At 41.1% G+C, this 13,879-nt stretch overlaps 1 protein-coding gene across 2 annotated transcripts in view; it reads right to left on the reverse strand.

The window, feature by feature from the left end:
* Window positions 1-11,545, reverse strand: part of usp22 (ubiquitin specific peptidase 22) — a 127,367-nt gene extending 115,822 nt beyond the window's left edge. For both annotated transcript variants that reach the window (XM_060840770.1, XM_060840769.1), the window contains exon 1: window positions 11,270-11,545. In XM_060840770.1, coding sequence (XP_060696753.1) covers window positions 11,270-11,389 — 120 coding nt within the window. In that variant the 5' untranslated portion in view covers window positions 11,390-11,545. The remainder of the gene's footprint in view (window positions 1-11,269) is intronic.
* Window positions 11,546-13,879: the final 2,334 nt, after the last annotated feature.

A 13,879-nucleotide genomic window follows, 5' to 3' on the forward strand; every position in this document is an offset into this window, starting at 1 on the left:
ATTTCAATAAAAACAAAAAACCTTTTAAGATAATACCTAAAATCGGAGTCTTTGCAGTTTTCTCCCAAAGAGAGAAAAACAATATTCAAAATGAAGGTTACTGAGCATCTTGGTGAATAACCTGATCTACATGGAACCACAGGGTGCACAACATCCTATACTCAACTGGCTTGGGTTGCAATGAAGCAGCACACAGCAGAGGCAAGGTTCTGAGATGTTTAAAAAGAATGAGTCATTCTTGCACACCTCCTCATACCTGGCTCAAAGCATATCAGCAGAGGCCAGTGATAGCTCACAAACCAGTGTACAAAAAAAAAGGTTTTCATGAAATATTCAAATTGTAAAAAAAGGGAAAGCGGAGATAAACACTACAACAGCAATAACGAACTCCAGACTCTTGACTTCAGCTCCATAAGAGAGAGAGAGTCACTCAGTGTTCCTGACCTCATTACAGCCTTGGTTCAACCATGTGCAAAATAATGGAATTCCTGAGGTGAGGGGAGTGTAACAGCCCTTGACATCAAGGCTGCATTTAACCAACTGTGGCATCAAGAAACACAAGCAAAATTGGAATCAATGGGTATCAGGGGCAAACGCTTTGCTGGTCGGAATCGTACTTGGCACATAAGGACATGGTCATGGTTGTTGGAGTTCAGTCATCTGCACGGATCTCTTGGAGATGAGGAGTTCCTTACGGTATTGTCCTCGGTCCATCCATCTTCATCCGCTTCAGTGACCTTCCCTCCATTAGGTCAGATGTGAGGATGTTCACCAATGATTGAACATTGTACAGCACCCTTGTTTACGGTAGAGTTTAGGAACAAAGTAAGCATTTAACCTTAAGCATATTCCAACATTCAGGAGAGAAGGTCACAGATCAACCCCAACTCCAAGTCCTCCCCATACACCACCTTCCCCCAACCATGGCCCCTTAATAACTAACTTTGAAAAATTAAAACATGTGCACGTTTTAATTTTTCAAATTGATCAAACATCAATTGTAACTTGTAGAAGTTTTTTAAAATTCTGCATGTGGAAAGGTTTTAGTTTTACTCCTGAAAAATCTGGCTCTAATTGTTAAAATTATGCAACCAAGCCCAAAACACACATCAGCAAAACAGTTTCTCTCTAGTTATCTGCCCTCCATACTACTTAAAATTTGACGAGAACATCCCTTTCATACACCAAGGAAGGTAACTAATTCATGTAAACTTTTCTTCAATTTAATAATTCACCTTAAATTTTTAACAAATTTGAAAAATATTTCAGGAACTTCACAAACATAGCTGAAAAGCTTAAGTATCATTCTGCTAGACATACACTAAGCTCCAAGGATAATATATTCTTGATAAAGTGCGATGCCAGAACAGTTTACTGGGGCTTCGTATAACTTGGGTTTTTTTTGGATTTCTATTTCTCTAGCTGTAAAACCACATTCACCTTGGATTCTTCTGATCCAATTCATGATTTTAAAATGACTCACATTGGATTTGAAGTCTCTTGAGACCACTACAGTTTCTGGTTTTCTACCATTTAGGAAAAAAGTGCTCTCACCTTGAAGATCCAGGGTAAAGTGGGCAACCTCATGCTTGCCTACAGTTAAATCCATTTATTAGGGGAGTTCTTGGCCAGTCAATCTCTAATGTTTTAGACTTATACAATGCACACATCATTGGTGAATTCAGGTCTGTAACTCAATGTTTTAATTAATGGTGAACAGTTGAGGGCCCAAAGCAGATCCTTGTGGAATGCCACTGTTCACATCTTGTTTTTATTCCTTCTGTCTCCAACAAGAGAATGAACTTTGCTAACAAGATCAATAACAACTTCCAATTTTAGCCAACATTATGATACAATAGATATTTTCATGTCCCTTCTGAATGTTCATATACGGATGTTTTATTCTCCAACACTTTCACACAAATCTAACAAGATTTAGATTCATCTTGCCTGATATGCCTGAGAAATCAGATCAGCTACCTCTTCAGCTGAAAATCCACCTTGCAAGGGGCCCTGTGCAGTCGTAGCGCATCTACCACTGGGCCACAAAGTCAAGGTTCAAGGCCCACCTTTCCTGGAAAGGAATCATTGCATGTCAGATTAGATTGTTATTTATAATCAATCTGTAATGTGTCTAAAGATTCTTGGACATCTTCCTTGCGATCACAGCTAGAGGTATAAACTGGAGCAGGATCACTGAAAAAACCTCCCAGCCATTAGTCATTTTAACCATCATCCAGTTTACTGTGGGCAGTCTCCATTTTATTACAATTAAATTAGCCTCACCTAAACCTAGAATCTACATATCATTGCACTTAAAAGGGCAAAACACAAAGTTGAATTCAGTCACATTATTAAAAGTTCTTGGTAATATTCATACATTTCTAGTATATGAATCAATAATTATAAAATTTAGGTTGTCCCTTGTTGGTTCTTTGAATAAATGGGGAAAAAAATAATCAATCTCTCTTGGTAATTTAGAGTAAGGGGTTGGAGGCTAGGACAGTTGCACGCTCCACTTGCAGGATGTAGGAGGCAAGGGTCACTTTTTCATCTGTGAGAAGTGCACCCAACTCCAGCTCCTCACAGGGAGCTGGATCTGGTTGAAGTTCAGATCATTCAAGAGGCTGAGGATTGGGGTGGGGGAAGGAGTTTACAGGGAGGTAGTCACACCTAAGTTGCAGGACAAAATGGTAGCTGGGTGACCAATCAGGAGGGGAAAAGGGAATATAGACAGAGCGCAAGGAGCCAGTGTGGCTGTTTCCCTCAATAATAAGTATCCAGTTTTGGATACTATTGGCAGAGGGGTAGGAACTGAATTACAGATCAGACAGACAGACTAAGTAGTGTACAGCCAGAGTGTGCTGGGAGTCTGTGAGGAGGGATAGGCACTTAATAGGGTAAAGGTGCAGCTAATGAAATGGGTTGAAGGGTGTCTATTTTAATGCAAGTAGTATCAGGAATAAGGATGATGAACTAAGCATGGATCAATACTTGGAACTATGATGTTGGGTATCACAGGGGCAGGAATCATTGTTGGATGTTCTAGGATTTAGATGTTTCAAAAGGAATAGGGAAGGTAAAAGAGGTGGGAAGGTGGCATTGCTAATCAGGGATAGTATCACAGCTGCAGAAAGGGAAGTCATCAAGAAGGAAATGTCCACAGAATCAGTATGGGTGGAAGTCAGAAACAGGAAAGCAGTCACTTTATTATCAGTTTTCTATAGGCCCACCATAGCAAAAGAAACATGGAGGAGAAATTTGGGAGGCAGATTTTGGAAATGTGCGCAAGTAATAGGGTTGTCATGGGTGACTAACTTCCTCAATATTGATTGGAACCTCCTTAGTTCAAATAGTTTGGATGGAGCAGTTGTCAGGTGCATCCAGGAAGGGTTCCTGATGCAACATGTGGATAGGCTCACTGGAGGGGAGACAATACTGGGTTTGGCAACAAACTAGGCCAGGCATCAAATCTCAGTGGGAGAGCATTCAGTGATAATAATCAAAACTCCATGTCCTTTTCTATACTCAGTCATGGAGAGGGATAGGAGCAGATGGTATGGGAAAGTACTTAATTGGGGAAGGGTAAATTACAATGCTATTAGGCAGGAACTGGGGCACCTAGATTAGGAACAGATGTTGTCAGGGGAATGCACAATAGAAACGTTGAGTTGTTTAGAAAGCACTTGCTGATAGTGGGGCAAACCTGTCCAGCACTGAGGCAAAGAAGGGATGGTCAGTTGAAAGAATCTGGGCGATAAGGGATGGAGAAAGTCTAGTCAAGAGGAAGAAGGAAGCTTACTTAATGTTGAGGAGGCAAGGATAAGACAACTCCAGAGATTGTCAGGAACTGAAGAATTAACTGGAGCTGGAAGGGGGCACAAAAAGCATTAGCAGGCAGGATTAAGAAAAACTCTAAGGCATTCTACACTTGCATTAGGAACAAGAGCATGGCCAACGTGAGTGTAAGGCCAATCAGGGATGGTGGAGGGAACTTATAGCTGGAGTCAGGAGGCAAGGGCAGTCCTTAAATTAATGCTTTCTTCAGGGAATACTGAAGCAGAGAGTGATCTTGATGTTGGAGGACAGCGTGAAATGTTGATATGCTAGAACAATTTGGTGTTAGGAAGGAGGATATGCTGAAAATTTTCAAAAACAGATAGATAAATCCTTTGGGCCAGACCGTAGGTTACTACAGGAAGTGAGGAAAGAAAGATTGCTGCACCTTTGGTGATGATCTTAGCACCCTCACTGTCCACTAGAGTACTGCCAGATGATTGGAGGATGGAAAATGTTATTCCCTTGATCAAGAAAGGGAATAAGGATAATCTTGGGAATTTCAGACCAGTCAGTCTTAAGTCAGTGGTGGGTGTGTGGAATGCACTGCTAGTGGTAGTATAGAGTCAGACACATTAGGGGCACGCAATGACTCTTGGATAGCCACATGGAAGGTAGTACAATGAAGGGCATGTAGGTTAGTCTGATCTTAGTAGAATAAAGTCCAGCACAATATCAAGGGCTGAAGGGCCTACACTGTTCTATGTTTCAGAAAATTATCACATGACAAATTCACTACCTGTGATATGTGAAAGTCTATTTGTCTCAAATTACATTAAAGTTAAAAATCTGTTAATAAAACCACTATCTTTATTACATACCTGTCTAATTGTTGCATTTAGACAATCTACCTTATACACACTGCCCCAAACTACTTATGAATACATGAATGACTTCAATTTTTGTAAAAAATAGTTTGTACCCAAATATCCACTGCACAATTGCTTTTAAGCACACTCCTGTCAATTAAGTGACTTTACCTTTGATTACAGAGGCTGCATTTCTATCATCTTCTGCATCTTACTTGTAAAGCTTATAAATTTGTCAAAACCTTTATTTCAGATTTCCCGCATTAACCAAGTGCTGGAGAAACTCACCAGATCTAGCAGTTTCTGTGGGGAGAGAGAAATAGTTAACATTGTATTCAGCTTCAGAACTGGAGTTCCAGCTTCTGAAGAACAGTCACAATGGACTCCATGTTAATGGCTTCTTTCCACAAATGATGCCAGATCTAATGAGTTTCTCCAGCATTTATTTTAAAATTTAATCTTACAACTCAGTATACTTCAATCCAAACACAGAAGGTGGTTATGATGGAGCTGGAAATAAATGTTGGTTAGACTACTGTGCAGGAGTGAGTACTGGGAGCAGTTCAGGTCATCAAGCTACAAGAAGGACACGTCTGCAGTAGACAGGGTGCAGAGGAGATGTTGCCTGGGCTGGAGCAATTCAGTAATTAAGAAAAATTAGCTGGGTTCAGGTTTTCCTTAGACAAAGCTAAAAGTCAACACCAGGCTTCTAAAAGTACAAGCTTACAGATCGCTGCTCCTTTGTCAGGTAGTTCATGGGGCAGGATCATAAGACCAAATTTATAGAAAACATTTACATATTAATGAACCAAAACCTGCAACCCCCTTCAGTGATTAGATATTCAAGTAATCGGAGTTGTTCAATACATCCAATGGATCATGTACTGAAAGATAGGATTAAACTAGTTGTATTTTTGCTGATTGTCAAACATCCAATGATTCAATCAACCTGCTTGCTTATCAGTTGTAAAGCACTGATCTTTTACTATAAAAGTTGTATCCTATGATCCTACCCCACGAGGTACCTGATGAAGGAACAGCACTCTGAAATCTTGTACTTCCAAACAGACCTCTTGGACCATAATCTGATGGTGTGTGATTCTTAACTTTGTCAACCCCAGTCCAACACCAGCACCTCCACATCATTTCTTAAACCAGAGAAGGCTGGAGTTGAGGGGTGTGTTCTTACGGAGGTGTTCAAAGTTCCAAGGTGCACAGATTGTGGGAAATGTTTCCCTTTCATATAGTGGCTGAAAACCAAGGGCACAATTTCAAAGCAAGGAGCATGAGGTTTAGATGGGTCTTAAGGAAAAATTTCTTCACAGAAGATTGTTAATACCTGGAACGCTAAAAAGCTGTTAGAGGCAGGACTCTCAAAGACAAGTTGCATTTAGATGAACATTTGAACACCGTAGCATCGGATGATTCTCATGGTGCAGTAATGGAGTCCCTACCTCTAGGCCTGGGTTCAAGTTCCACTTTACTCCAGAGAGTGGTCATAACACCTCTGAACAGGAGGATAGGGGCCATGTACTGAAAACTAGGATTAGATTAGATGGCTGCTTGACAACCAGCAAAAACAATAATCCGAATGAACTTGTTTGCATGCTGTAAAAACTAATTCTGTAACATGAAAATCAGGTAGCCATGTCTCAGTAAAGTCTATCATGCCACAGCCACCAAGCTGAATTTGCAATTTGACTTGTCCCGATACTCTGGTTTGTTTGTACAAATACATTTACCATACAGGCCTGAATCAGCCAGATATAGGAAAAGGCTTAGTTATAAATGCCCTCAACACAAACCTCAAATCTAGACTGCATCTGACTGGGACGATTAATACCACTTGACAAATGTATGAAATGCCCAGCGACACTGGCAACCCCAAGAGAAATCAACGATCACTGTACAAATGAAAATGTTTCCATTCACCATGCTGATCAACCTAACAGGAACACAGGAAATTCAGTTGAGAGCAAGGATCAATTTAAGCAAACCTTCAGCAACTCTGTGGCAGCTTTTGGTTCAAAATTAAGTCTTTTGGTGAAAGAGCATACTAAAACTATACCACCATCTTTTTTATTGGGTACACCACTATTGTTCTAGTGAATAAATAGCATACAAAAAAAAAGAGCTTTACGTCTGAGAAATTCTAAAAGTGCCATATATTTCACAGCTCCAAAGTTCCTGATTTAGCAACGTTGTCTTAAATATAACATAGGCACTGCGTCAGACAGTTTTCCCAGAATGGAAAATCTAGAATGTGAAATTTTGTCATTGATGAAATAGTAGCAATTACATTCCACAAGAAGCCTCCATTTAAAAAATGGAGGTCAATAATGTTATCACAGAATTGACAAAACTCAGAAGGAAAGATCAACTTGAATATAATCAGGTTCAAAAGTACTAGAGAAACAAAGCCATACTGCTCTCACAGATCATCCATGTTTTGCTGTCAAAAAACACCAGCCAATTTGCTGCATCAGAAGAGTCTACTGGAAGGAATTAAAGATGTTAGTCTGACATGCTGATCATTACTGGATAAAACAAGTACTTCTTCCTCAGTAGAAAGAAAAACCATTAAGAATAATAAGAGTCCAGCATACAGAAGGACTTGCCTGTAAAGAGATGTATAAATAAATTGGACAAGTATATCATACAAAATAAAAAAGGTTCTGTAGAATCTTGAAGGGAAAAAAGAAAAATATAAATCATTCTTAACATATTCATGAAGAAAGGGGTTTTGTGATTAAGTACAAAACAAAAGTGCCTGCAACAACATGGCGGGTTGGGAAGATTTGAGAGGTGAAAGAGCAACAGGAAAATGGAACAAGGTGGAGCAATCTATACATCAAGATAGAGTGGATATTACCCACAACACTTGGATTAAAATAAATCCTTAAGCTAACCTATTTTAGGTTAGATGTGCCAAAGGTTGGCGTGGAGATAAAAACAATCTTATAGATGGAGAAAGCAAAACATCACTAGATGTCAGGATTGCACACAACTATAAAATTATAAATGAATAGCTTAGACAGTTTTCAACAAGTGCATTCTTGAATGATGACTGGACAGACCAGTGCAACTTGTGCTAAGTTTGTACCACAACGCAATAAGCTTGATTCAGATGCACACCCACCGTGAAAACTATGCTCTGGAGTCAGTAGAACAGCACAGAAACAGACCCTTCAGCCCAACTAGTCCACAACAACCATGTTCCAAACCTATACTATTCATGTACTTATTCAAAATATCTTGCAAACTGTTAACCGTACCTATATCCATCACTCTCGCTGGCAGTTTACTTCACACATTAACCACAAACATAGCTATTCATGTCCTTTTTAAAATAATCTCATAACTGAATATGCCCCCTTGTTTTGAACTCGTCCCCAGGCAAAGACACTCGCTATTCACCTTACCTTCACCTCATGACTTTTTGAAAAATCATCTATAAAAAGGTCACCCACCAACCCCCAGCTTATCCAACTCTTCTTATAACTCAAACCCACCCCACCAGTCACAGCAATATCCTGGTAAATCTTTTCTGAACCTCCTCCACTTTAATAATATCCTTCCTATAGCATGGCAACCAGAACTGCACACTGTACTCCCAAAAAAAAAACTTCACCAATACCCTGTACAACCTCAACATGACATCCCAACTACTCGACTCAATAGTCTGAGCAGTGGAGGCAAGCATGCCAAGTGCCTTCTTTACCACCTTGACCACCCGTGATAGAAATTTCTAAGAATTACATACCTGAACCCCTAGGTCTTGGTTATACACCACTCTCCAAGGCTCTGCAATTAACAGTAGAAATCCTGTCCTTGTTTGTTTTGCTAAAATTTAATACCTCACCTTTATGTAAAAGAAACTCCATCTGCCACTCTTTAGCTCACTGACCCAATTGATCAAGATCTCTTGTAATCTTAAATAACTTTCTTCACTGTCCACAATACCAATTTTGGTGAGCAGCAAACTTACATTCGCATCAGATTCATATGTAAAATGACAAACAAAATTAGACCCTGCACCATTCCTGTGGAATGGCTGCTCATAATAGGTCTCCAGTCTGAAAAACAACCCTCCACAATATCCAGTCTCCTACAGTTAAGCCAATTTTGTATTCAAATTGCAAGCTCACCCTGAAACCCATGTGACCTAACTTTACTAATTAGTGGATGTAGATTTGCTCACTGAGCTGGAAGGTTCTTTTCCAGACACTTCATCATCATAACATCTTCAATGGCCTCCGAATGAAGCACTGGTGGTGTAGCCCACTTTCTATTTATAGTTGAATATTGAAGTGAAGAAGCGATCACCCCAACATCCACAAATGAAGCTGCATTACAACATTTCAAATGAATCACCACACACTGCAGCAGTGGAACTACTCAGAGCATAGTAAAATCACTTTTCCAGCACATTCAAAAAGAAAGGGTACCCAATGAACACAGTCCACCGACTTGGAGGAAACAAACCCAAACAAGCAGACAAATCCCTAGCCACTCTCCCCTACATCAAAGGCATCTCGGAAATTACTGCCAGACTACTCAGACCCCTTGGCATCTTGGTAGCCCACAGACCAACCAACACACTAAAACAACAGCTAATGAACTTGGAAGACCCTATATAGATAACAAACAAAACTAATGTCATTTACAAAATACCATGCAAGGACTGTAACAAACACTACATTGAACAAACAGGCAGAAAACTGGCCATCAGGATACATGAACAACAACTAGCCATAAAAAGACATGACCCACTCTCACTCATGTGCTTACATACAGATAATGAAAGACACTACTTCAACTGGGACAACTTATCCATCCTAGGACAAGCCAAACGAGAATTTCTAAAAGCATGGTATTCCAGCTGAAACTCTCAACAAACATGGACTTGGATCCCATATACCATCCCCTGAGAAAAAGAATAGGAAATAATGTTACCACAGGAAATGCCATCACCAACCCAAGGAAACCCAAACATAAATAGAAAGTAGGCTTCACCACCAGTGCTTTATTCGGAGGCTCACCGATGTCTGGAAACAAACATTCCAGCTCAGTGAGCAAACCCACATCAAAAACTTCAACCTCAGCTACAAATCTCAAAACTTGCTTTATTAGAAACTTATCAAAGGCTTAACTGAAGTCCACAAACATCTACCACTCAGCTCTCAAATCTTTTCAATTACTTTCTCAAAAAAAACTCATTTAAAGAGACATGATTTCCTTCATACAAAACCATGCTGACTATCCCAAGTCAGTCCTTACCTCTTCAAATGCATGTTGGCCCTAAGTTTCAGAATCTGAGTGTAAAAAAATTTTCTTGCACCTTTGTAGTGTGACACCGATCTCCACTTGGAAAGATGTCATCCTGCACACAGATCCATTTCCCTTCATATTCTTCGCCAGAAACAACCAGTACTTTTATCACATTGCATCTAAAATAAAATCTATACAATCTTCTATGAATCTCTCTCACACAGGTCAGATCATAAGTTTGCCTCACCTTAATAATATAAGCTATAGTATGATAAGCTGATTCCCACACTGCTAGTACCTTAGAGCACCAAATAGTAGAAAACATTCTTTACAGCACAGCTACTGCCAGTTTGCCTCATTAAGGAATAGTATCTCCACTGTAGTTTATTAGAGTTAAGTGTACAAAAACTCAATGCTGCCTAAAAGATTTACTAAAAGACATGGGAACACCACATCATTCTTGGTCTTAATATATAGATTGACTTGACAAAAACATCAATCTTTTGTTTTTTTTTAAAATACACTGGAAACTTATGTCACTTTCCCTTGTTATGCCAGAAAAATGCAAATCAACCCACAGAGCCCTTGTAAAATTTTGCCTAAAAAAAACACTAGAGAAACTCAGCAGGCCTTGCAGCATATGTGGAGACAGAAACAATAGTAAACGTTTCAAATTCAATAAGACTCAAATTTATCTTATTGTACTGAGTATTAGTCAGCACAATAGCTGTCTGACCACAATTGCACTAAAAGCCATTAGTTCAGTCCCTTGTTTTGCTGTACACACTGAGCATTGCCAATCCCAAGTAAAATGAGAGATGCCATGAGTTCCACCTAGATGACCCTTTTACAAAGGGCTATGCTTTAAGGATACTAGTTTTATGACTATTGCAGGGAACAAAACCCTGCACACACAAAAAAAACTTCCTGGCATCTGTCCCAAGCTGACCTTTATCAGTTTCTAACCTTGTCATGAACAAATTTCAAATAGTGCTGTGGAATAACCACAGAAGTTTAAATATAATTCGGTATCACGTCCGCAATTATCACTTTTCATATTTTTTTTTAACCTCCGCTCATAATTGAGCTCTCTGAAGTGATTTCAATCCCCTTTAGTATGAGAGAAAGGCTGCACCTGCATCTTTGCCCATCACTGTTAAAGTGACGACTCCACCTCTGTCCCTCCCCTTACAACTCTGCCCCTCACGGTCCCAGTGAGAGCCTCCCTTATATCTCTGTCCATTACTGTGGCAGTGTCAGTGACTCCTCACTACCTCAACTGAGAGAGGCTCCCCCTCTTGCGAGGCTGCCCTTACAGGAGAGCCCCTATGTGTGGCGAGCCCGGCCCTTACCTTCCTTTTCCTGCTCTCTGCAGTCCCACTCCACACAAAGCACTGGTAAATTACTCGCAGGCTCTGCTTCCAATTGTCCGCCTTAAAACTGTTCACATGGGAGCACCCGGCCGGACTCATGACAGGAGCCGCACCACAAGCACTGCCGCCACCGCGCAATCTCGGGCCGCAAGCTGTCCCCGCACCGCCTCCTCCTCCGCCGCTTTCCACCCCCAAAGCGCCGCCCGCCGCCGTCGCGGCTCCGATTATTTATATGAAGAAAAGCCCATAGTGTCGGCAAAGGATGATGGTCGTCAGGCGGTAGCGCTCCGGGGGGAGGAAAGTAAACTCGCCGCACTGCAGGAAGTTCCACCCACTCCCGTGGAATCATTGGTTAAGATGGCGGCCGCCTTGCGATTACTGTCCTTCGATTGGTCAGAGCTGCTATCCATCAGTGCGCGAGACCGGTTTGCGCTCGCCTTGCGGAGGGAGGGGAGCAGACACCACGCACCGGGAGATGTCCCTCCCATACACTGATTTCTGATTGGGTAATATCCGAACTTGGTTCCTGTTCCGTCTCCAATTGGTTGTTGAGCTGTCTATCTGCTGGCGGTGCCGGTATCGAGGATGGGTGTTTGAACGATTTGAATGGCGTGAATGTGCTACTTCCGGTTCCTGTCGTTATGGTTTCCTGCTGGTGGTTGGGCCGAGGCTTTAGGGCCTCATCACTTATTGGATTTTTTCCTCACTGTTTTGTACTCCAACTGTATTTGGCCGCCTAAATCTCATTATGATGTGAATTGTTGACCTTATACGTGCAATGGAATGTCGGGCCAGTACTACCGGTTATCTTTTTGTCCCAGAGGAGCTCGCCTGGCACCACCCTGTAGGCCTTGATGTAACTGAGCATCTCTCCGTCTTCGTCCCATCTCCTACCTTAAAGACTTGTACAATAATTTGACTAGCTGATTGTCCTGCAGCTGGTGGAGAGATTAACCCGTATCCTGGCATCTTTTTGGCTATTCCTTAATTTATCTCTCGTATTCAGTAAATTCAGGGTTTATTTTTGAGAAATTACAGAGGAGTACAGTTATATAACGTCTTTCTGAGTCGACTATGTTATCTAGCATGTGTAGTAAATCAAACTGCGCAGCAAACCCCCACAAACAGCTTTGTGACAAAGATGCAATAACTTGTTTTGAATAATGGGGTGGAATCCTTTATTTTGAGGGGACAAATTAGATCAACCACAAAAAAAAGAGTTCTAATAGTACATTAGTTCCTTATCAGTGTACTGGGAGCTTGTGCACCCTCGGGACTGGTAAAGGTTGCATTTTGGTTTAGTATGGCCAGGTGGGTGGGACGTTGGACTGAGTAATCATTGATTAAGGATTGTGTGCTCAAATCTCCAGACAAAGTGTATTGCAGTCCATATTCTCTGACCCAAGGAAAAAAAGTGTTAGCAATTAAAACATGACAATACTGTAGTTTGTGCTTTTTAATATGTTGCTCTTAAATGTGTATCTTTCTCTGACCAGCATTGAGTCAGAGAGGTCTACAGCATAGAAAATGGATTTTCAATGAATCAAGTCAGTACCAGTCAAAAATCAACAACTTAACTATTCTCTACCTATTTTCTAGCTCTTGGCCCTGTATGCTGTTGTCCATAGAATCCCTACAGTGTGGAAACAGGCCTTCCAGCCTAACAAGTCCACACTGACCCTCCAAAGAGTAACCCACCCAGACCCATTCCCTTACTGTTATCCTGTAATTAGCCCTGACTAATGCACCTAATCTACACATCCCTAAACACTATGGGCAATTTAGCACAGCCAATTCACCTAGCCTGCACATCTTTGGACTGTGGGAGGAACCCACACAGACAGGGAAAATGTGCAAACTCAACATAGGTGGAATCAAACCCAGGTCCTTTGCGCTGTCAAGTAGCACTGCTAACAACTGAGCCACCACACTGCCCTATGTGTTGGCATTGCAAATGTATACCTAAATGCTATTTCAACGTTGAGTTTTTGCTTCTACCACCCTTACATGCAGAGGGTGCCAGATCAGAGAGTCATACACTACAGAAGTAGATCCTTCAGTCAAACTAGTCACACTGAGCATGTTCCCAACTTAAACTAGTCTCACTGCTTGTGTTTGACCTATATCCCTCCAAATCTTTCATACTTCTGCCACCTTTTGGCTAAGTCTCCTGCACTTTCATTAAATCTATGCCCACTGTCATTGATACCTCTACCAATGAGAAACATTTCTTCCTGTCTACCCTTTCTATGCCCCTTAGTGTGATACATCTCAAATCATATCCACCCTCAGTCTCCTCTACTTTGAGGAAAACAGCCCAGACCATCCAATCCCTCATGACTAAACTTCACCGGCCCATTCTGGTAAATCTCTGCACCTGCTTCTGTGCAATGACATCCCTCCAATAATGTGGATTCCAGAACACAGTCACAAAAATACCCCTTGACCATCACCTTCTACTTGCTGCCATTCAGCCAATTATGGATCCAATTAGCTATATTTTCTTGGATCCTATGGGCCCTTCACTATCAGGCTTGCAGGATCTTCCCAGAAGTCTTGCTGAATTCCAAGGAGACTACATCAAAAAGT

This window comes from Hemiscyllium ocellatum, chromosome 20, assembly GCF_020745735.1.
Source record: "Hemiscyllium ocellatum isolate sHemOce1 chromosome 20, sHemOce1.pat.X.cur, whole genome shotgun sequence".
Lineage (NCBI taxonomy): Eukaryota > Metazoa > Chordata > Chondrichthyes > Orectolobiformes > Hemiscylliidae > Hemiscyllium > Hemiscyllium ocellatum.